This window comes from Caretta caretta, chromosome 7 (assembly GCF_965140235.1).
Source record: "Caretta caretta isolate rCarCar2 chromosome 7, rCarCar1.hap1, whole genome shotgun sequence".
Lineage (NCBI taxonomy): Eukaryota > Metazoa > Chordata > Testudines > Cheloniidae > Caretta > Caretta caretta.
In genome coordinates this window covers 107,871,790-107,896,955 of record NC_134212.1, presented here as the reverse complement: position 1 = coordinate 107,896,955, position 25,166 = coordinate 107,871,790, and the positions used below count along the sequence as shown (strand labels likewise).

The window sequence follows — 25,166 nt, the reverse complement described above, 5'->3', positions numbered from 1 at the left end:
CATTTAAAGAGTCCCTAAGATATATGACTACAATTGACTCAGTCTGGTGAATTTTCAGAAAAGTTTCTAAAGGCCAGGAGGAAGATTGGGGATCCATCAGGGACAGATTTGCTGGTTGGTGCACATGAAGTGTGCTATCTTCATCCCAATTTCCACACCTCTACGCCCATCACTCTGGATGCTGTAGAGGGCCCCAGGGACCAGTGTGAAGGAAAGGGATGAAAAAAGAAAGGCCAAGGGAGACGTCCATTGTCCATCACCAAACACCTCAGCTACCAATGGTAAATCTGTCCAAAAATTAATTAAGCCTCAGGCTGCATTAATTGTTGCTGGAGCCTTCTCTGCACTGGAGAATCTTCTTTCAAGATTCTGAGGAAAGCTATGGCCATGGGAGCTTCAGCCAGAGTGGAGAGTTCAGCTGGCCCTGTGTCCCCAGCTGCACTCAAGTTGATCTGCGGGATCTCAGGCTGTACATTCCTAGGTAGAGTGACACAGGAGGGATCAAACTGGCAAGATGATTAGGGGAAACTCCAGAGCGTCCACAGAGATTTCCCACCTCAGTGTATGCTCATATGGTGGCAACCCATGCCTAAATTTCCTTACTCCAGAACTAAGCAATGGTTTATGGGGGCCTGCGTCATTGAAATGCTAGAAGGAAAACACTATTAATTCCATTGCACTTGCTCAGTGATGTTCAGAAGTAAAGCTGAGGGATGGCTGCTGCTTCAGGAGACTAGGAACAACTAAGCAGGTATAGGCAAGTACCTCTACTAATTAATGTCATATATTATATATATATACTGAGCCAGGGATTGAGTAGCTTTGACCAGCTGTGTGTCAGTTTGATTCCTCTTGTTTCACAAAGCATTGCATTCTGTTCATACCCAATTCAGAAGCTCTGCTGAACGGCGATGCTCTATTTTTGTATATAAAATAATCATTCACTCTGTAATTTAAACTGGAGATAGCCACATGGTAAAGCAGAGAAAATATTCCTTTCCAACACTGGAAAGACTATCCCAGCCATAGAGCTGTTTACTAACAGGTAACTCATAAGCAGAATGGACTATGGATTTTGCAGTTTGGACCAATTTTGTTCATCAGAGCTGGTCATATAATTTGTTACCAATGGTGGCATCTTTGATAAAATAATTGTTCCTCAATAAATTTTTGCTAATTATTCAAATAGCTTTACTGTTCAGCAACAGGTTTCTTATGAGTTAAAATAAGTATGGACTTGTTAGAAGATTTTTTATTATGTAATGATTGTTCTGCTAAGTTTTTAGGGAAACAAGGGTCTTCTATCTTTTGATCATATTCTTCTCTTTTCTCTGTATACAATATTCCGATCAGCTCAAGACTCCTTAAAGAGGTAACACCTAAGACCCCAGTCCCACAACTGTTTCCGTGTGGGTGGACCCCAGTGCTTCGAGAAGCCCTAAGGAAGTCAGTAGGGCTCCATGCAGGCACAGAGGTCTGCCATGTAGGTACTGACAGGGACTAAAGTCTTCATCCTACTTTTTCTTCACCATCTTCTTTGTTCCTCTGACCTAGTGAAAGTTTAGTGGCTCCAGTTTTGTAAGACTGGATTATTTCTTTCTGCTGCTGTTTCACATACTTTGACATTGTTAATTACGGGGCCTAACTGTCCACTGGCATAAGACTGGAGTACCACGCTGGAAGGTCAGGGGCAATATTGTTTCCCTAAAGTTGATTATTGAATAAGAGTTCTTAGGTAAGGTTATGAGGCTCACAACTTTAAGAAAAGCTTGAATGGCTTCACTGGGGCTATCTGTGATTTTTAAACAATTATAGTTTTAAAATATATAGTGTCATTACGGAAACTTGGAGCAGTTGATACACTGCCTTCAGTAAAGCATTTATCACTGTGCTTCTTTGTGCCATCTGAAAACTGCCTTCCTGGTTTGAAAGTAATCACATCGAGGTCAGGTTAGAAAATTACAATACCTTTCAACCCTTCACAGAAATGACTCACGTGTTCAACTCTTTTGCTCTTCCTTTTACTTTTCGCCTCAGACTTGAAATACTGATCCCTCTTCAGCACTCCCTCCATGGACAAAACTTCCACTGATGTCACCCTGTCTGTTTATATTTTCTCTTAGATCAAGCACAGAACAATGTACCTGTAGTGGCTCAATGTAAATAGCAACAGCTACCATGGACCTTTTAGCACCTTGCTGGGTTTTTTTAAGCAGGCAGTGAAGCATTATTTTTTCTAAACATAAGACTCTGGTCAGTGCTTACAACTCTCAAGATTTATTCCAGGTGGGAGTACTGACATGTAAGGGCATGAAGGGGAATTAACACTAAGGCCTCACTTGTGCAAACCCTTATGCATGTGCTGAGCTGTATGCACCTGCGTACTCTCATTGACTCCTAAAGGCCCGCTCAGGTGCATAAAATTAACCATGTGCATAAACTTTTTCAGGATTAAGGACTAAAACTTCACTAGCTCCTTGCAGGGTGGGGATAAGACAGCTGTAGCAAAATAAAGTGGAACATGACACTACAAGGAAAAAGGCTGCTTTTATAAGGGCTGAGTGAAGTCAGTGGAAAGATTCTCACTGATTTCAACAGGCTTTGGATCAGGGCCTGATAAAAGTCATATCAAAATTAAATAAAATCTGTTCTTTAAAATCATGACTGCATGAGAGGGTTTAAAAAAAAAAAAAAGACAAGTCAAGACATACTCAAGAACTGAAGCATGCAACATGAACGTTCTTGTTTTAAAATGCTAAGTTGTCAACACAAGGTAATACTTAATACTAGACTATCCTTAGTGCAACACCCTATTGTTAGTCTGCCACAGTATGCATTTCATCAGTCTTGCCAGAGTGAAAAAGTGTCTTAGCTGAAAAAAGACTAATGTCTGCCCTACTAAGCCTAGGAGTTCACTTGTGGTATCCCTGAAACACTACATGTATAAGCAACAGTGTTAGGCACATCTGAGCAAAGGAGAAATGCCTCATTTTGGTGCGAAAAAACATGAGAAGCAGAACAATGAAAAGCTTTCCACTGAAATTACTTCTGATTTGCTTCTTCTAAAACTTCAAGAGAATGTGAAAAGCGGCATGTAACTTCTCACGGACAAGGCTGGAAAGTGGGGAAAATGTCACTGTCCAGGCCATTTCCAGATGTTTCATTAAGCTTCTTGGGGGAAGGAACTGTGTGTTCTGTGTTGCAGTGAGCACCCAGTCAGCATGCAACCACTTAATAATGGCAATGATGGTGGTGATGAAGGGAGTGTCTTGTGGAGAAAGCACAGGGCTGGGCTCTATATCTGGTTCTGCCAAAGGTTTGCTGTAGGACTCTGGCAAATCACAACCTTTCTGTGACTCCATTTCCTCATCAGTAAAATGATGATAACAGTGTTTTCCTAACTCCCACAGGTATTGTGAGATTTAATTAGTTAGTTAGATGCTATAAAATGTGAAGTATTCATTATTATTAGTGTGGCTCCACCACATATTTTCTATCTCCACACTCTCCCTTCCCTGAAAAGTGTCTGCCTTCAAAGTAGACAGGAAAATACCATTGAAACCCGTTTGAGTTCTTTTACATTTCCCCAATTCTCCCTCTTCTTAATGTACTGCAGCAGTATGGAATCTAGAGCAGAGGTGGGCAAACTATGGCCCGCAGGCCACATCCAGCCTGTGGGACCGTCCTGCCCGGCCCCTCCCCTACTGTCCCCCCTCTCACACAACCACGCCACCATGCAGCACAATGCTCTGGGCAGCGGGGCTGCAGAGCCTGGCCTGACCTGGTGCTCTGTGCTGCGCAGCGCAGCGGCTTCTCCTGGTGCACCCATGCCACCAGCCACCGGTGCTCCAGGCAGTGCTCTAAGGGACCAGGGAGAGTTGGATAGAGGGGGTGGTCAGGGGCGTGGACAGGGGTCAGAGGGCAGGGAACACTGGGGTTGAATGGGGGCAAGGGTCCCGGGGGGGCAGTCAGGAAGGAGAGGAGGGGTTGAATGGGGTTGTGGGGGGAAGTTAGGGGCAAGAGGTTCGGGGGCAGTCAGGGAGAAGGGGTGGTTAGATGGGGCAGGGGTCCCGTGGGGGGCAGTCAGGAAGAGGAGGGGGGTTGGATGGAGCGGCGGGGGCAGTTAGAGGCGGGGAGTCCGGGGGCAGTCAGGGGATCGAGAGCAGGGGTGGGTGGATGGGGTAGGGGTCCCTGGGGGGCCATCAGGGAACTGTGGGGGTTGGATGGGGAGGAGTCCCGGGGGGGGCTGTCAGGGGTCAAGAAATGGGGGGGTCTGATAGAGGGCAGGGGATGGGCTATGCCTGGCTGTTTGGGATGGCACAGCCTCCCCGAACCGGCCATTCATACAATTTCAGAAACCCAATGCAGCCCTCAGTCCAAAAAGTTTGCCCGTCCCTGATCTGGAGTCTGTTCTAAATATTGGATTGGATCTGAAAAGATGTCGTACAACTCCAGAAAAGTGCTAAATGTCCCTGGTTCCTAGTGGCTTATCAGGGAGGGCACAGCAGCTTCTAGATGGGCCAACTGCAACCGTATATTTGTTCATCACCATTAACTTAACTCCACTGCTTCAACAAATAAAAGTGAAGCAACTTTAATAGAAAACATTTAAGCTGGCCACGCCTGGGCACAAACATACTATAGATGTGTCAAAGACAAAGCAATGTCTCTCATGTCATTTTCTTCAGCTATTAATCTCCCTTCTGTACCTAGGTTTGTCTGACTTTTAACATAAGCATTCGAATGGGAAGGACAGCATAACTTTCACATGTAACCAGATGCATGGAGAAACAGCAGAGCTATTTTCAGTCATCTGAACGTCGATCAATTGTTTATGGGTTTACTAAAAACAAACAAACAAAAAACTATATTCCTCATGCTAGAAGTGCTCATTAATTGACAGATTTACACGTTCCTCTCTTCAGGTTCAGAAGCATCATCTCCATCCTCCTGGCCAAGTGTATTTGATGGAAATGCCATCTCACTAGAGCTGAGTGAAGAGCGGGAAAAAAGTTGTCTGTCTGAATTTGAAAGTGAATGCTGACTGCGGACATGGGAGCATTCTGCAAATATTCAAACCCTAGTACCGGTATTAGCACAAATACCCACTCAAAAAAAAGTTAAGATCAAATGCTCAAATAGTCACCAAAAACAAATTTATACTTGAAACCACCACTTGAAATACAAGTTGTGTTGGTTACTAATGTGTCTCATCCAACCAGAGAAGAGAAACAATATCAGCTAGCTCACAGCACTAACCAACAGTGTGAATTTTAAAATTTAAATAGAGACTATTTGTTCATGAGCTATTGTTATGACAGAATAATTTGTGAAGGTGAGAAATAATTTCCAACAACTAATACATCTGAGAACTTCACAATCTGCTTGCCAAAAGAAGCAAAAAAGATTTTTTTTGCAAAAAAGAAAAAGATAAAAGTAGGTCGTCATGATGAGTTTTCCATTCAGCTCTACTTCTAACACTATCAATGTTGTTCTTTAGTCGACCTGAATGGATGAAATATTTCAAAGGGCAGGGGTGGTCAGCCTGAGCCTGAGAAGGAGCCAGAATTTACCAATGTACATTGCCAAAGAGCCACAGCAATACGTCAGGACCCCCCATCAGCTCCCGCCCTCCAGCCCGCTGGAAGCCCCACCAGTAAGCACCTCCCACCTGCAGCAATCAGCTGTTTCTCATGCGCAGGAAGCTCTGGTGGGAAGTGGGGAGGAGTGAGGGCATGACGGGCTCGGGGGGGAGGGGCAGGGTCATTGGGAAAAGGGATGGAGTGGGGGCAGGGTCTGGGGCAGAGCAGGGGGTTGAGCAGTGAGCACCCCCCAGCACATTGGAAAGTTAGCATCTGTAGCTCCAGCCCTGGAGTCAGTGCCTATGCAAGGAGCCACATATTAACCTCTGAAGAGCCACATGCGGCTCCGGAGCCACAGGTTAGCCACCCCTGTCAAAGAGCAATCTGAAAAAAAATAATCAATTTTTATTTATAGAGCCTTTTTCCTCCTAAAATATCCCAAAATTCTTCACGAAGTATGGTTTTTAATAGGGCTTTTAAAGTGTAAGTAAACTAGCTTTAACTGTACTTTCATGCTTAAAATGCAACAACTGCTACGAAAGCACCTTGGGAATGGTAGCAATCCAATGATGGTCTAATGACTTAAAATCCTCAACACCTATGAAATGCAGCCACATCTGGAGTAAAGGGCACACAGCACTCTGCACAAGAGGGAGTAGAGTGGACATTTGCATGAAGGCTGTCAGGGAAAACCTCTTTTTTTATATCTTTAGTGTCTCTGCAGTGCCCACAGAATTCCACATTCTCATCCAATAGACCTCACCCATTAAGCTGCATGGTACTTAATTTATGTGCCTTAGAAAGATGAAACACCAACTCTTTTCCTGATAGCTTTAATTATTAAGGCACTGGTAAACTGCAATATAACAATGTACTCATGTAAACAAATGCACATGGGTCAAAAGCAGAGGTTGAACCCTGGGACCTTCAGAGCTAAAAGGGTGAGTGCCCCATGATTTGAGTTGAAGCACCAATAGCAGACTCATTGCTGGACACAGTAGCAAACTCATAAACCTCTTTTGCGGATAAGTCTGTGGAGTGGAGGGTCACAAAGACACAGATTACACAAGTGCCATTCAGCAAGTGCCAAATGCACATCTAGTAATACAACATGCTCATTGGTATTTTCAGACAACTCTTGCAAACTTCTACTTGAAGTTCAGTGAGTGTGAAGCTGGATGAATTAAAAGACAAGATTAAAGAGAATAATCTGCACAAGAGCGGCAGTAATGTCCCTCAAACCAAAAAGAAATACCTGTCTTGAGATTGTAAGAAAACAGAAAGTGGGACAGGGAGGCTAGTCCTCTCACAAAAGATTAGTCAGCAAGCATTTCAAATGTGACAAATTCAGCATTCACCCAATGGATAAAGTATTGATGCTAGTATATGTTCATAAAATATATTTTAGCCAGACTACTCAAATGAAATCAGAAGCTTCAATGCTATAAAACTACAGGTTTGGAATATTTTGACTTTATTAACAGGAGCTGAGGGGGGAAGGAGGGAGATCAATTCACTTTCCCTTTGCTGAACCATCACACACCATTCTTTATTCTCAACAGTGAAGCACACAGCCTCAAGCACTAAACAATCTGTAAAAAGAACGAGGAGTACTTGTGGCACCTTAGAGACTATCAAATTTATTTGAGCATAAGCTTTCGTGGGCTAAAACCCACTTCATCGGATGCATGCAGTGGAAAATACAGTAGGAAGATAGATATATATATATATATATACACACACACAGAGAACATGAAAAAATGGGTGTTGCCATTCACGCTATAATGAGAGTGATCACCTTAATTGATCCCTCTCGTTATAGTGTGTATGGCAACACCCATTTTTTCATGGTGTGTGTGTGTGTGTGTGTGTGTACATATATCTTCCTACTGTATTTTCCACTGCATGCATCCAATGAAGTGGGTTTTAGCCCACAAAAGCTCATGCTCAAATAAATTTGTTAGTCTCTAAGGCGCCACAAGTACTCCTCGTTCTTTTTGCTGATACAGACTAACACGGCTACCACTCTGAAACCTAAACAATCTGTGTAATTTCCTCTCAGAGTTGTAGATGTGTTGCCAAAAGCCCAATGCTGGATGTAAAGTCCACAGTCAGGCTTATTAGTACTTTGAATAAAACCTTTTTCCTGCTCAATTTAACCAAATACCTGAGGGTAGTATGTATTCCTTCATTCTTTCAGTCTCTGTCCCATCATGTCCCAGGCTGCATGCACTCAGGTGAATATGTCATGCTAAAGCATGTTCATGTAAAGATCTAGTCAACAACTTCCATTCACCTCTGCCAGAAATGCAAGTTTGGGCTTGGTTGTAATACCTACATTTAACTCCAACCAGACATGGATGATACACAGGGCAAACTATAAATTTAGACAATGTAAGTCATTATTGCTCCTACATATAAATTGAATACTCTATTTTTAAAAAAAATAAAAAATTGAAGGGACACAGGCCAAACCTTAGATTTTGAAAAGTAAGTGTTTACAAAATCTAAGATCAATGGATAGGTTTCCTTGAATTTAGAAACAACAAAATGTAGGCATGCCTCTTTAAAAACGAACAAACAAAAAAACGCTTGCAGTATTTTTTGCAACATTACAGCACACTAGAACCTGTAAGTGAATCTGACGAGAAACAAAAGAAGTTCATTCTCATTCCCAAAGAGAAATACAAAAAAGAAATCAATCAATCATCAACAGCAAAAAGTAGATTGGCTGTTTCGAATCTTTGATGGTCTAATAATGTAACATAGTTAAGAAAATTTGCTTCAAAAAATAAGAGGTCTAATCCTGCAAAGACTTCAGTATGTAACTTTACACACATCAGTCAATGGGACTACTCACATGCATAAATCTTTGCAGGATCAGGACAAAGGATTTTCAACAGAACAGTATTTAACAGAAGCCTTTAAATGGCTCCTCATGGAGAAGTTATTCTGCCACCATTTTCATCTGAAAATAGTAATTACGGTAATATAGTAGAGCTAAAGGTACTCAGCTGCATTTATAGTTATATTCCATTAAAAAAAACCCATAAGTATGAGCCAACTGGACAATTTAGAAACTGATTAATAACCAGCTAAACAGGTTGCAATAGTACCTTTAAAAAAAGACAAGTGTTTCTGACAAATTCTATTAATTTTACAATTAATGGCATAGTCTTTCTATACATTCTTTGAGGATGTTGAGCAATTGTTAGCTGCTTATAACACCCTGTAGATGAGGTAATGTGAAGCACTTAAACTGAAACCTAACCAATTTTTTGTTTCCCCAGATGATTACATTAAATAGGACAAATTGCAACCTACAGCCTGAATGTTCAGTGAATATCTCTTTTTTTCTGTTACAATATAAATTCAATTAGTTGTAAAATGATTTCCATGCTTATAGAGAGCAACTGCTACCCAAGCTGTACTCTGGTGATAATGGCAATCTAATTATATAAAAACTCCAGTACTTCTGTGTTCCCATGTTGCTTTCTATAGTCTGAATTTGCTACATACATACATAACTGTAATTTCCAATCATTTCCCCTTAAGACTGAATGACTTTATACATGGACGGCATCTGTTTTGTGAGCTTCCTATAAATAAAAGTTTCTACCTGCAATTAAGTACAGCAGAATAAAAAGGTACTTCACCTGAACTCTAGTAACAGCTGATAAGCTTTCAGAGTAGCAGCCATGTTAGTCTGTATTCGCAAAAAGAAAAGGAGGACTTGTGGCACCTTAGAGACTATCAAATTTATTTGAGCATAAGCTTTCGTGAGCTACAGCTCACTTCATCAGATGCATTCAGTGGAAAATACAGTTGGGAGATTTATATACATAGAGAACATAAAACAATGGGTGTTACCATACACACTGTAAGGAGAGTGATCACTAAAGGTGAGCTATTACCAGCAGGAGAGCGGCGGGTGGGAAAAAACCTTTTGTAGTGATAATCAAGGTGGGCCATTTCCAGCAGTTGACAAGAACGTCAAAATTTACAAGAGGAAGGATGGTCTTATAATTGAAGTCACTGGACTAGGAGACTTGGAACTGGATTCAATTCCTGGATCTCCAGAGGCTTCCTTTGAGACCTAGGCTAAGTTAATTTCTCTCTCTATGCCTCAGTTCTTAATCTATAAAACAGGGATTGATAATACTTCCTTTCTTCCATCCTTTATGTATTTCGAGTGTCAATCTTGCTCTTTGTACATTCAATGCCTAGAACAAAGAGTCTTTGATCTTGTTTGGAGCTCTAGGCACTACCGTAATAAATAAGATTATAATTATTCTCCTCTGGACAGGTTTCCAAGTAGCAGCCGTGTTAGTCTGTATTCGCAAAAAGAAAAGGAGTACTTGTGGCACCTTAGAGACTAACAAATTTATTTGAGCATAAGCTTTCGTGAGCTACAGCTCACTTCATCGGATTCATTCACAAAGTGATTTATACAGGGAGTTCTGCAAGATCTCTGGGAGCATGGAATCCTTCCCACAGGCCAGGGAGCCCCAGAGACACAGCTCTGTGTCCACTATCAAACCTCAGGACTCATCTTTTTGTTGCCATCAACAAAAATAAGCACAGTCACTTATTACATGATGTTAATGCCTTCTCCCACCTCTGTGGTAAGATTAAGTACTGTGTCAGGTTTTATTTAATGCTTGAAGATCATAAAAGATGATAGCCCTTTAACAAAAAGAAAAGGAGTACTTGTGGCACCTTAGAGACTAACCAATTTATTTGAGCATGAGCTTTCGTGAGCTACATGCTCAAATAAATTGGTTAGTCTCTAAGGTGCCACAAGTACTCCTTTTCTTTTTGCGAATACAGACTAACACGGCTGTTCCTCTGAAACCAGCCCTTTAACAATACAACTAACTCTTTCACGGATGTTTTCCTGGTGCTCTGGTGAAGAGAAAAGAGTGGGAGACACAGAGATGAGAGAAAAAGTATTGGTTTCCAGAAAACACACTTCCTGGTTTACAGGGTGAATAGGTGTGTGTGTGTGTGTAATACAATTGAGCTTTACTAGGACTTTTAAAAAATGTGTCAGACCTATAATAAATCCTCATCATCTGCTGCTACTGCAAACTAATTGTCTCAGGGTGAAATTCATCCATTGGCAAGAGACCAACCCAAAGTCCAGGTACCACTTAAGTCCCATTGTGAAAGCTAATGTGGTGTCTATTCCGTTTGCTCGACCCTCTGCAGTGATGTGAATTTCATACTCATTAGAGCCAGTCAAAAAAATTTTGGAGGTGGGGGGGCATCACAAAACATTTCAAGAATCACACTGTCCATCAAAGATTCCTGACCAGCTCTACTCTACAGTTAGAAGTTATCATTGTAAATATGGCCAAGTCTTTTGTGATATACATATGGATGGCTAATAATTTGCTACTTTTATTTCTATTCCCACTTGCTCTAAGAAATTCAGTCTGACTGTGTGCCAGGTTTGTAAATTTGAATGAGAATGTCTGAGCCAATGGAGTCCTTATTTTATAAAGTTCTTCCAAGTAATTACAAGTAAAAATGACTATACTTCACACGTACATTTTGACTGAAAACCTCTCGTGCTCTGCTGGCTCTGGGCTTCTACGTGTCAAAAGGGTTCAGGGTTTGGAAAGTTATTTGAGTCGAGTAATAATGGATATTCCCAATTAGGATTGTGTCATTATTTGGCATGAATTTTGCTGGGATACCTCCCAAAACTGTGACATAATCAGAAGTTTCTCTACATTACACCGTACAGTCAGCTGCTCATTTTATTATAATAGATTGCCATGTTTAATACTATTCCTTATGACTTACACTAAAAATCAACTCTGGAACCAGTTAAACCATTTAGGAAAATCTATTTCAAAGAATTTCAGCTAACAGTTTTCAAACATTCTCAGTATACAACTTGGCCTAAAATTATAGCCTGAAGTTTGTGAGAGGTGATCACCAATGGCTAAACATACCAAGGAATATGACTGACTAGCAAAACACATCCACAACCCTCTTTAACCCGATGGGAGCTGAAAATGTATAGAGCAGAATAGAACAAACCAAACTTCTGTAGAAATACACCAATACAATAGGGAAGGGCTGACAGAGGTCTCCATCCATGCCTGGTTTAATTCAGTCCTCCGCTCTGCCTCCTTCCTAACCACCACACTCAGCAGTGGCTTTCAGTATCTTAGCAGCCACAGAAATCTGCCTGACCCCCTTCCAACAATCCCATCCACATGCATTCAACCAAGGGTCCTAATCCAGTGCCCACTGAAATCAATACAAAGACTCATAGTGGCTTCAGCAGACACTGAATCAAACGTCTGTCTGTACATGCACATATAGGACTTCAAGTCAAACTAGAAATGTGGCAGTTACATACATCCCCCAAAAAACATTTTACACACTCACACTGGGTTATTGGGGACAAACATGGTTATGTTCACTGTAAATGCTAAAATGGCTAGCTTCCAAAAACCATGAACTGCCACTTTCAAAAGTAGTGAATGATTTTGGGTGCCCAATTTGAGTCACGTGAAAGGGGGCTGGTGCTCAGAAAGTGCTGAGCACCCACCATCTGAAATGAGGGGGTCTCAAGTGAATACCTAAACACAGAGGCACCAAAAAATCACGAATCACTTTTTGAAATCTTGGCTTCATTATTTACTTTTCTGCTTCTCTATAGGAAAGGAATAGACATTTATATAAATGACATAATCCTTGTTACCATTCCATTCATTCATGCAGGCCACTGTGATTTACTGCCAGGAAAAATAAACTTCTGCATAATATTCCTGAATGCATGACATTCAGAAAAGGCTTAAAAGGGGAGAGGAGGTAAGGGGTTTCTGGCAAATATTTACTCAAGTGACAGCATTATCCATGGTGAACACATTTGCTAGAGAACTGGGTGAAAGGGTTCACAGTCAATGTGAAATTGGCCAGTTTTGGCGCCTTTTAATCAGTTTCACTTCAGCTAAGAAAATTCCAGGCATTTTAAAAGGGTCTTTTTTTCCCCCTTAACCTGCTACAAATACTTTGTAACCTCAAGCAAAGTGGAACAAAGCCAGGACTTGAAGGGAAAAGAAAATCACTGCAGAACTCTGTACCACTCTGTTCTTACTTTGCTAGCATTCCCTGGTGAGCTAATGTGGTTTGACTGCACCCTTCCACCAGCTGGTCTGCAAAGGATGGAGCCGTGTGTAATACAATTTACTACAATTCCTGGCAGCTGTTGGTGCTGCACCCTCAATAAACTTTGTTTAAACAAGTGTTCAAACAAAAATGGCTTTGTGTCTTAGTTAGTTCACCTCAACTGTATGAATATGCTCTCTATGCAGGCTACGGAGCGTTGTTAGTGCTGTAAAAGGCCCTGCAGTTGTCTGGGTCTTAGCTTCATAACAAACTGCATCTCCTCTTCATGAACCAAAGCTACAGCAACCATCTGCTAAACAGCTCCGATGAACTAATTTTTAAAATGTAAATGTCGGCGTGGAGGACATCTTCATTCGAGGGCATTCTCTGTCTCTACTGGTCAGATAGGACCAAGTTTGCTGAAGAGGTGTGAAGCTCCTCTATTCTGTCAGGGTGGGAATTTCAAAAGTCCCTAAGTCAACCCCTGGGGTGCTTTAGAAAATCTCACCCTCAAAAGTTTTCTTGGGAAGCATTTGTATTCACAACTGAATGCAGGGTTGAATTTTTTGCAGATTTGGACAGTTGTGATCTGAATGCAGCATTGCTTTTTATTAATTCACTTCCAGGTATCCAGAGACAATGTGATGGGTGCACTATTATTTGTATAAATACAATGAATTAAAATAGAAATGACAAAAATGGGTCACTGTTGGTCTGATCCCTATCCAAAGTCAATGATAAGACTCTGATTGATTTAATAGGAGATGGAATGCACCTTCTGTCTCTAGTTGGAACTGATCTGCAATTGCCAAGTTACTTTTCAGTGCTGAATGATCAGTGGTTTTATTCACTAAGCTTCAGATGCCCACATCATTTTAACCATCTGGTGTGAGCATGAGCTATATTCACATATGTTAGAAACTAAGGACCCAGTTCTATCACCATAGTCATGTTGAGTACCACTACTCACTTAAGTATGTACTACTCAGAATGGGTATGTGCGGTGGAATTGGGTCCTGAGATTCTAGGCCCTAATTAAACAAAGCACTTAAAGCATGTGCTTCAATCCTATTGAAGTCAGTAAGCCGTAAGCGCATGATTAAAGTTAAGCATGTGCTTAAGTGCTCTCCTAAATCAAGGCCTTGCTACTGATAAGAATTTTTTTAAAAAAAGATTCTCCATCAGCCAAATGATTTCACAACATTTATCCTTTATGTTTCAATAAATGATATCAGCACTTCACAGACCAAATTCTGATCTCTGTTACACCAGTGTAAATCCAGATTAACTGTACTGACTTCAAGGCCAACACTCCAGAGTTACACAGGTGTAACTGAGATTAGGATTTGACCCTTTATAGGATGATTTTTTTCCAGCTATAATTACAGTAGTTCAGAGAACCATGTGACAATTCGGACAACTGCAGTAAGATTTGAATTATTTACACTTCACAATGCACTTGTAAGTGTACTGTATCATATTGTATAACAATAATGAATTCATAATATGAGACTTCATACACTTAGGTACCACATCTTTGCTGAGACACAAGGAAACTGGTGTGTGTGAGAGAGAGAGAATATATGTATAAGGTGTGTGAATCAATGAGGTTTTGCTGTAGTTGCAAGGCAGTAGAAATAGCCTCAAAGAACAGAAGTTATTCTTTTATCCAACCCTGAAATCATCCTAAAAATTAATTTTAAAATATCCATTAAATTTAGTTTTAAACAAAGAAATAAAATTAAGCCATTCATTTAAAACATTTCTTGTAGTTGATAGAATTTTACTCACCCACAACATCTAGGTGGTATGTGTGATTGATGGATCCATATTCATTTTCCACTATACAAGTATAATTTCCTTTGTCAGATGGGACTACACTCTCCATAATGAGACTCCAGTGCTGGTTTCGTACCTGATAGGATTTCAATAAGAGTGTTTTAAAAGTTGATAGCACAATTTTGTACTTGTCTTTCCCACATAAAAGGAAGATATTTTTTTCCGTTACACTAATGTTTTAAAAGCCACGGCAGCGCTGGATTGACAGGTCTGGAGACCAAAATCCTTTATTTATGCACAGAGCAGCTACAGCATAGGCAGTAGCAGTGAATGCTGCCACACCCTCCTTTACCAAAGTACTTCACCCTTAAGTTGGAAAAATAGTCTTCAATGCACTTCAGTCCTCAGCCATTCTGTTTCAACTGACAACAAGGGTGCCACAATTAGTCCCAGTTCGGATTATGGTTTTACGACGTAGACACCAGTCCACTAGAAACTGAATTTAGATTGCCAAGACATTTCACATCTGCCTCCAACAGTTATCTGATGGTATTGGCTGTATCACTCTAGCAACCAGGGCTGGATTTTTCCCATGATATCAAAGGCCCTATAGCCAACTAACAATCCAGAAACAGAGTTGTTATAGAGCAAAAAAACCAAAAGTGCAACATTAATACCCAAGTAGATCTTCTATTATTCTAGGAATCTAATTTGTATCAACAGAGGATCTTTTCAAGAAAACGGTTCTAAAAATTCCTGTCTGATATAAAATATAAGGCCATCTGAATGTTGCAATGAAAAAGGAAATTACGCTGGAATTAAACAAAACCCTCAAAGTGGTATTGTGAAATTAACACATAGTTAGATAAACTGAAAAACCTTCTGTCTTTTAGGTCGAGTGATTAAATTTCTGTTCAATTCTATGAACTATAAATATATCATGAAAATTAGATCCAAGGTCTGCCCTTCACTACCCAGGACCCCCTACACCTGCCTCATCAATGAACTGCCATGCTTACAAAAGTCAAATGCTGTAAACACAAATTTGAGTGATTTTAATCATGCAAAATGGAAAACAGTGAATTCTCCCTTCCACAATTTTGTGTTCTATAATAACTTTTAGGGGTTACATCAATACTGTCAGATACTATACATCAAAAAAGAAGCTTAGTAAGGACTCAAGTGAAAATCTGGGAAAATCTATGAAATCCTATTTTCCTTTTGGTTATTATACTGGTCTTTATCTGTCAGGAAGAGACTAGTGTTGTCAATAATGTACCCATGGTTTAGCCACACAGTTTAGCTTTGCACTTTAAAGCACATGAAAAGGTATTTTGTTTTCTTTATATCTTTCTGCTCTTTGATGTTGGTGACAGCACCAATGGCCTCCAGAGTTCAGGCATTTTATATAAGTGAACTATCAGCTCAGTCAAGGACTCTTGGCCTTGCCCTTGTGCCTTCACAGCTAGTTATTACCTACCAGGAAATAGTCACTTTGGTTATGTGCTTTAAAAAGGCCAAATCCTGGAAGAAAGTCCAAGCCTATGTGAATGGCCTGGACACTAACCATACCACTCAGAAACGCTACAGAATACAGGACCAGCATCTTCAGCCCTCGCTTATGATGACCGGCATGCATCCAGGCAGCTGTTGCTGTTCCCAAACAGGTAGGGGTTGAGGTCTCTGGATTCGTAAAACGTATAGACATAGTGACCACATGCTGGGCCTGCCCAGATTTCCCCCTACAACCTGTGCTATGCACGGAACTACCTTGGAGCTCTGCTCCGCAGGGTTCAGGGAACATGGAGTGCCCATGCACTGGTTCTCTGCTGGCTTATTCTGCCAGTGCAGTGGAAAAGTTCTTGGTGCGTACTACCATGGAAAATGAAGCCTGCTCAGTATTTGTCCTTACAGGTGAATTTCAAACCTTTGCAGACATGCAGCTACACCTACACACCAGTTACTATGCTATAAGTGGTTTAGAGGCTCTGTGCTGGCTCTATGCAAAATTGTTAATTTTTTCTATATTTATAAAATTATCCTAAGTATTTACAAATTTTTCATAGTATCAAGAGTTTATAATAAATAACTATTGTATTCTGTTTTTATGCTGCTAAGCAGTTTGCACGTTACGTGTTTGGGGTCGGAAGATTATTATTGTCATATTGCCAATAAATAATGGTGGCAATTGCCATGTATTTTGGATGCTTTACTGCTTCATGGCCTCTTTTGGGAAGAAGAAACATAAAAAGTTTTCTATGCTTTTTGCCTTTCCAAGTTAGAAGATTTAGGATTATAGACCAAGAATTTTTAGCCTAGATTATATCAAAACAGGACAAACAGAGTGTGGGTCCACAAAACAAACAGCTACTCAAATAATTAATCTGGGAAGAAAATAAAATCAATTATGTAACTTTTGATAGGAAAATAAGGCTTATAGCTAAAATGTGAATGTAACCGATGTCAGTATAAAAAAGCAACAGTGGAAATATCTTCTCATATCCCAGAGGGGAAGAGCTATTGTATCTCCAGATTAGACACACAATTTAAGCTTCTTTAAATTAAACTAATCAGTTGCTGTAGATGCCCAAAGCATTTAGGACATCTTGTCACGAAATCAGATTTTTGGCTGCTAACTTGATTTATCTTGTTGGCTCACTGCCTCCATGTTGTAAATGGAATGGTGAAAGCTATTTTCCTGCACTGACGGAAGTTTCTCCTGATGAAGATTACTGACCTGAATGGTTAACTATAATCATCCCTAGAATGTAGCCATGATTCTGAAGTGGTACCATTTGTCACTGAGTGTTGTACACTGTTACAGGAGAATGTGAAAAATTTTGACACACTCTTAGGTAACCTGATTTAACCTGTGAGCTAAGGGGACCAGGTAATGAAACTGGCCCCTGTGGAGGAGGCCAGGTCAAGATCTAAACAGCACGTAACTTCCACTTAAAATGTCAAAATCAGGCCAATGTGGGTCTTATGTAGGACATAGGCCTTGTGCTGGCCTTCACAGGCGTGAATTGTACCACTGAATATGAATAACTCCAGTGACAACGATTCAGTAACTCTCTTTGGAAGAACATTCCATACACCCTTCATTAATCTTTAGCTAGGGAAACCCTTTTTCTTTTTCTTTTTTTTTTATTAACTGTCCGCCCTCAATATTTCCTTGTCCATTATCGCCCTACTATTTCTAGTGATACCAACCTAAAGCTCTCTTTCAGGTTGAGTCCCTTCAAGTTATTTCAGCATATGCACACCTCACCAAGACTAACCAGCTTTACTGTCCTTCACTCTGTCCAGTTTGTCAAGGCCTTTTCTTGACCCGGGGCTCCCCAAAGGGCATGCAATATTCCAAACACTCTGGAATTGCAGCTGTATACAGAAGGATTATCACAGCCTGGCCTGTAATGTTTTGCCACCAGACCTTATTGCGAGCTGATCTCTATAATTTACAATCCACCACTCAGTTTAGTTTTATCTTGGTATTTTTGCTTTCCAAGCATCATCTATTCATTTTATAGCCATGCTTTGCAGTATTTTCCCTCCAAATATACCACCTTGCATTTTTCCAGGTTGCATTTATTTTCTTTCTATGCTCAGGTGTTTACAGCTCCCCTTACCTTAACAACAGCTGCCATTTTTTTCTATTGTCTCTGCAATACCGTTAATGAAACTAGGATCCAACACTGACCCTTGCATGTCCCCCAGTAGCAGTCTATTCAGTGAAGTGCTATTTTTGCTTAGTCTGTCAGCAAGTTTTTGATTCATGTCCTAGTAACCCTATTACAACCGCTTCAATTTTTTAAAATAGAATCTCACAAGGCACCATATCAAAACCATACAAATTCACCTTTACGCTAATAGGAAATATAAACTGCTTCAATGCTGATAGAACCAAAAGTAATATTAAGTAGAGCTGGTTAGAAAATCGGATTCCCCCACAGAGAGAGAGAGAGAGAAAACATTGACTTTTCAGCAAAAAAATTAAAATAAAAAACTTCAATTCAGCCGTGCTGCTAAGGTGCCTCATGGGAGGTCCTGGTCATGATGCATCATAAGAGATGTAGTCTGGCTGACGAATCCAGCCCATAAAGGAGAATAGGAGGCATGAGCCAGCTGAACTACAACTTCCATGAGGCACTGCAGCACCCTTTCTGAATCAAAAGCATTTCAGTTTGGGGGTGTTTAGTTTATTGAACAAAAGTCAAAATCTTCTGCAGAAAGCAGTTATTTTTCAGAAAAAAAACTGGTTAATCAAAAATCCAATTTTCCACTGAAAAACAAAACAGAGAGAAAATGTTTGACCAGTCCTAACATTAAGAGGATGTTTGCTGTAACTAGGTGAAAATGAAAGCAGACTGCTGTGCATCAGAGTGAAACAGAGGGGTGGAAAAATGAGCACTGAGCCCTAAAACAATGAAAGCATCATTTAAGTTGCTTATCTTCCCCTGAAAGTATTGGGCAGAGAAACTAAACAGAGGAGAGAAAAGACAACAGTTGTGACTACACAATTTAAATTGTTCACAAAGACAAGCCCTATATTTTTCATTACACTTGCACTATGCTTGCCAGACTGAGAAAACAGGCAAATGTTCTGTTTTAATTTTTTTTTTAAGAAAGTAAACTTGCTCCCGCAATAGGTTTTTGCCAAGTTCTAATAACAACCCCTTCCATGACTAGCGGTAACATATAACTGAGATGATTCATTAGCATAAATTTTTTTTAGCCCCTCAAAGAGTTCCAGGTATCAGCTAAATTGCTGAAACATATTGTGTCTCTTTACCTCCACATACAGGATGTGAATTCAGACTAGTACCAAAGCCACAAAATTCAGATCCAGATTTCAAAGCACTTTACCCCTCCCCAGTGTTCAGATCTGGGGATTTGGTTTGCCCCCATTATAAAGACGACGTCCAGTCAGCAACTTAGGTTTTGGACTGGGATTCTAAACCCTTCCAAAATTGATGGGGTTTCAGATACACAGATTAAAAACATAATACAATGTAAATATTAAATGGGAGTCTGAACCAAAACCCTGAAATTTACTAGCATGGCTCTATCAGAAATAGATCGACTAGTCATGCATCAAGTAGTACAGACTGAAAGTATTTTACAATTTCCCTGCTGCGGATACTCAGTTCCACAGAGCTAGGGCAAAAAGGTACATGCAAAAAGTATATATTCTTACAGTTCTTATAGATTCAAAACTATTTGTTAATCCTATATTTACCCAAGCTGAATTTAAATGTGTGAAAAGGGCTGTGGTGATGGAGTTTATCAAAACGCAGATGTGGAAACAAACACCTGTTAATACTTAAACAGTAACAACAGATAGAAGTAAATTTGCTTTCTGGGTGGCGTACAGAAAAGTAAAGGGTCCTGTGATCTCACAGAGAGTATATTTTCTTTTTAAAGTACACACTGAGAAATTACAAAATCTCTTCAAATGACCTAGCAAATACCATAGTCATGTTAGAGGGGACACGGGGGATCAAAAAGGCTTGGAAAGGTAAGTAAGGGGCCATTTTACTTTGATATATGAACTCTGAGTATATCACAAAAACCATAAAAGGTTATATTTCCAGGGGTTAAAAAGCAAAGTTACTCACTGTGGAGGAATTCCCTTCTGGAGCCTACCTCCCTTCACAGATACCCATTCTGCTATCATACCTGAGTGAAAACTGACTCACCACACACCTCAAATGAACAAAGTACTGGGTACTGCTATCTGATTGTGATAACGAGAACAAAAAGAAAAAAGAATAGATTCCTTAGCTCAAGAGGGGAGGAAAAAGAAGCATGTGGGGAGGAATGGAGTATCAGTAAACAATTTTACATTTTCCTTCCTCTTGTTTGCTCTTTATATCTGTGTAGATTATTGGCTCTGTCAGAAGAAAAAAGCACAGACTGTCATGTCAAGTAGCAATGGTGGATGCAGACGTTCTCTTCTAACCATTCTAGATCAGTTAAGTCTTTCTGAATACCTTGAGTATGAAATTCTACAGCAGGAAGCTTTTTCATACTTTAGCCCCAGAAAGACTTCACATACAATCCAATTTATAAAAGTCAGCACAAGATGCTGCCATGCCTGGTTGAATATAGTGCAATAGAAAAAAAATTAGTCATTTCTAAAATGTCTTCCTTCCCTACTTAACTGAGGTTGCAAAATGCATACCACGCCTTATTGGTTAGTAGACGCAAAGTTTTTCTGACCCGAGGAATTATTTTGAATAAACGTGAAACACCTCCCAAAAATCAACTTGGGCTTCATTCTGTAACACGCTCTCTGAGCACAATTTACTCTGCTTACTAGGACCACTGTCATAATCTAGGCCAGGGATCGGCAACCTTTGGCATGTGTCCCACCAGGGTAAGTCCCCTGGGGGGCTGGGCAAGGGCTGAGGGATGTGCTGGCCGCCACTTCCCGCAGCCACCATTGGCCTGGAGCAGCGAACCGCAGCCAGTGGGAACTGAGATCGGCCGAACCTGCGGACGCGGCAGGTAAACAAACTGGCCAGGCCTGCCAGAGGGCTTATCCTGGTGGGCCATGTGCCAAAGGTTGCCGATCCCTGATCTAGGCTAAAGGTAATTATGGCAAGTAGGAAGACTGCTTACTGAAGGACAATGATAAATATGAAATGTTCTAGAGGCATTTATTTGATATATGCTTGCTATGAGAAATCATAATACCACACGCTTTTTTCATCTGTTAATCTTAAAATGTGTAGGATATTTTATGATTTAGGGTTATAGGAATATACTTAATTTTGTCTTACATCAGCTTCAGGAATATGTGTTTGTGATTTGTGTGGGTGGGTGGCATATATGCATTTTTTACATATATTTTTACACACATGATCAAAATTTAATTAACCCCACTTAATATTTTTCAGCTAGATATCTGTGTTTCCCCCCCTCAGACGGTGCAAAGTGTTCAAACAAAGGCAACGTTAGTGCTAAAAAACAGCTACTGTTATGCTCCGAGACAGGATTAATGGTTTCTCAGTTGGCTTCATTTTTCTAACAACTCTACGAAACCACCGAATTGTAGCCAATTCATTAACACACTACAGTACTATAAAAGACAGACGGTGTTGCCAAGTGTACACTAATAAGGAACAGTAATTTATGGAGCAAGCAAATCAGATTGAAAACCCTTGAAGAAATAATGTTTGTTTAGGGAAATTTGCTGGGAGTTAGCTCTGTAGAAATGCAAATATTGGAAAAACTGACACCTTCTACAGTAAATCTGGGTAGAAAAGACAAAGGGGAGCCTAGAATCTGGCTTCCTTAGCCCCGGGAAACAAATTTTTGCAATAGGGATGATCTGACTCAACAGCAGGAAAGGCAATATGCGTGCTTGCTACAGCAGGGCATTTCAAGACAAGGCACCTTAATTTTTTAGCCTGTAAAGCAGTAATAAGATTACATCAATCTGAGTAGGGAAGCAGTGCAGCAGCAGGCTTAGAGCAGAGAGCTGGGCATTGGGGCTCTTGTAGTCTAGTCTGGGCTCTGCCTCTAACTCAGTGTGTCACCTTGAGCACGTAACTTAATTTCTCTCAGTTATTTCAGGTGTGTGAAAGCACTTTGGGATCTTCAAATAAAAAGTGCTACAGTGTCCGGCACAAAGTGGGAGAAAGATGAAATGCCAGGACAAAAGGCTAAGGGAAAAATATCTTAAATGATGAATTCAGAGGAAAAAACTTGAGGAAGTGAAACAAGTATTTGCCACATTCCTTGGCATTATTATATATGTATGCTTATTTACACTACATTTCATAAATGAAACTGAATTTAGAAGTTTTACGACTCAAAATCAATATATTCACTTCTCAATGCGAGAAATATGAAGCAATCTAATTAGATGCTCAAGAAAGTCTTTGCATCCATGAAGACATTTCCTTACCAAAGCCATTTTCAGGAGCTTTTCTGGAGATGCTGACACGAGTTGGATACAGACTGTGCTAAGGATGAGTGAACTCCTTACAGAAGTCTACCTGTCAATACACCCATAATGAAGGCTTCCTCTATGCTCCCATTTGCTTATATGTGCAGATCACAACTTTTTTTTTTTTTTTTTTTTGGTCTTGTCTTCCACTGTAATAAGTCAATAGGAGCTTTACCACTAACTTCTGCATGCTCACGGCCACAAAAAAGTTGGGGGTTTTTTTGTGGGAGAAAAGAGAAAAGCTAAAGGCATATGCCATGATCCGCCCTATTCCTTAGAGAGACCCTATTGTGTGGTCCCAGTATGGAGAATCAGTGGGAGTGGAAGGAGACAGGGATTCTACCATAATTTATACTACTGCCTCCTGCACATGTCTGAAAACTCTTCTCCCTTGGTGGGATTTCTAGAAGTGTCTGAGGAAGTCAGTGGCCGCATGGCTGTGGCAGATGCCAGGCTGGATTAGAGCTGGCCTGGAGCTGTGGGGCAAGGTGGAAATTATGATTCTTGTGCAGACACTTACCATCAAACACGTTCAATCCGGTGTATGAACAAATTCATGTTCAACAAAGGCTAGGGTACAGTGACCAAATTCTGACTTCTGATCTGACCTACTCCAGAGGTTAAAGGTTAGTGCACTATACCAGTAAACTAGCTGGTCCCCTAAACCTCCCTTTTAATCAGTAACTACGAGTTGAGACTGAAGCTTCTGATCTTGAACTATTTAAAATTCAAACAAAGCCTTGTAAGTAAGTCAGTAATTGCTGTTACTTTCCCTCAAACTCTGCTTCCCATTTCAGTTTCACAGACCATAAACTCCATAGAAAATAATAACTTTTGACTTCCGACCCTTCGTTCATTAAACCTCTGTAATCACCAATGTAGATTGTTGTATTTAACAATGCAACTGAATATTCCAGGATACTAGAGCTGAAAGCTTGGGCTGCTAAGATCTGATCTGTAAAAAACATGTTTTGTAAAGTTATTTTTCTCTTAGTTTTTCAAATTAGCCCTCAAAAGTATCTTCAAATATATTTATATTCTCTGAGACTGAATCTGTTTAAAAAAAAAAAAAAGGTATAAAACTCAGCTTGCAAGCTCAATAATGGCCAAAATAGACAGAAGAAAGGCAAGATGAACTTATTTTCTTTAGAAGCCTTTTTGTGATTCTAAGCCTGATCCAAAGTCCTTTGAGAGCCTTTCGATTGACTTTAATAGGCTTGGATCAGACCCATACTGCAGATGAGAAATAGAAATATAATAAAAAGTAATCTTACCTTGTATCCACCAATGCGATGCTCTTGTTTAAATTCTTTTCCATTCTTTAACCATCGCATGGTTGGTGTTGGGTTTCCCATAGCCGGGCAACGAAATTTGACTGTGTTAGCTGCTGGGACTGCATGTAATCTTTTCTCCATTTTGTCAGTGTGTGTCCAGTAGGGCGCTCCTGTTTCCAAAAAATAAATATTCAAAAATAAGTATCTACTGTTCTGAGCTCCCTTCCCACTTCTAGAAAGTTTCACTCTTGGTTTTGCATGAATTGTCTGTGGGAGACAGACAATGTAGTTTAGAGTTAGCACAAAACTAGGGTCACATGCTTCTGCGTTCTAATCACAGTTCTGCTGCTGACTCTCTATGGTTAAGCGAACTATACCCTTAATTTATTTCACCGAGTCTCAGAAGTTACAAGGATCTAAAAAGTGGGAGATATTACATGCCAAGGGGCAAATTTGGACTCAGTTCATTTTTGCATAGGCATTTTGACTGGGCACAGCTCAGTGAACAGTACATCCCATGTTGGAAATATGAATTATCTGAGAAGATGCGGGTGGCCAAATGAGTCAAGTACACCAACAGCAAGAGGCAGACCCTGCCCAAGAACACTCCGTCATATACGATTTGCAGAGTGGTGGTCTCAACATAGATTTGGAGGAGAGCCAAACTCAAGTCAGCAAAATTGTATTTCGTGCTTTCTCATCAGGACATGGGGGGTTTTTTTGGTGGGGGGGGAAGGGGCGGAGAATTTGGCAGCATCTGTGTTAAAGGTTATCTGATTAAAAAAAAATTGATGATACAAGGGCAAAGTTGCAACCTTTGGATTTCTTCGCTGTTATGTGTTCGTCAAGATCCTTCAAACCAAAACTTCAGTGGATAGAAAAGCCCAAGGTGGTTGTACAAAAATGATCACATATCTGTGAGCCTACACTTACATGGATGATTATCATTACTGCACTCAAATGGATGTTTAGACCTCCAGATACCCATTTCCATCTGTAGTTATGGTCAGTGCTCACACACGTAGATTAATGTGATGTGTGTGCGTGCGCGCACGTGTGCTTCTGGTGTCTAAAAACTGGGCCCTTAATATGTCATGTATGAAAATCATAAACTGTGATAAAAAGAATTGAAACCAGTCTGTTTTTACCCAGTGAATGCCGAGTTTGGAAAAAAAAATTACATATATTCACACACACACGTACACGTTAGAATGACCAGACAGCAAATTTGAAAAATCAGGACGGGGGGGTGGGGGGTAATAGGAGCTTATATAAGAAAAAGACCCAAAAATCGGGACTGTCCCTATAAAATCGGGACATCTGGTCACCCTAACACACGTGTAGATAAATAGAGATAGATAATAGCTGATGCCCATGACTCATGGGGGTCTATTAGCACTAACTATATGAGCCATACACAGTACCAGTTTCCCCGCACACTTTGTC

At 40.3% G+C, this 25,166-nt stretch overlaps 1 protein-coding gene across 10 annotated transcripts in view; it reads right to left on the bottom strand.

The window, feature by feature from the left end:
* FGFR2 (fibroblast growth factor receptor 2) overlaps positions 1-25,166 on the bottom strand; it is a 123,328-nt gene that overhangs the window by 40,658 nt on the left and 57,504 nt on the right. For all 10 annotated transcript variants that reach the window (XM_075131047.1, XM_075131048.1, XM_075131045.1 and 7 more), the window contains 2 exons: positions 23,721-23,890; positions 14,502-14,625 (listed from right to left, as the gene is read on the bottom strand). In XM_075131047.1, coding sequence (XP_074987148.1) covers positions 14,502-14,625; positions 23,721-23,890 — 294 coding nt within the window. The remainder of the gene's footprint in view (positions 1-14,501; positions 14,626-23,720; positions 23,891-25,166) is intronic.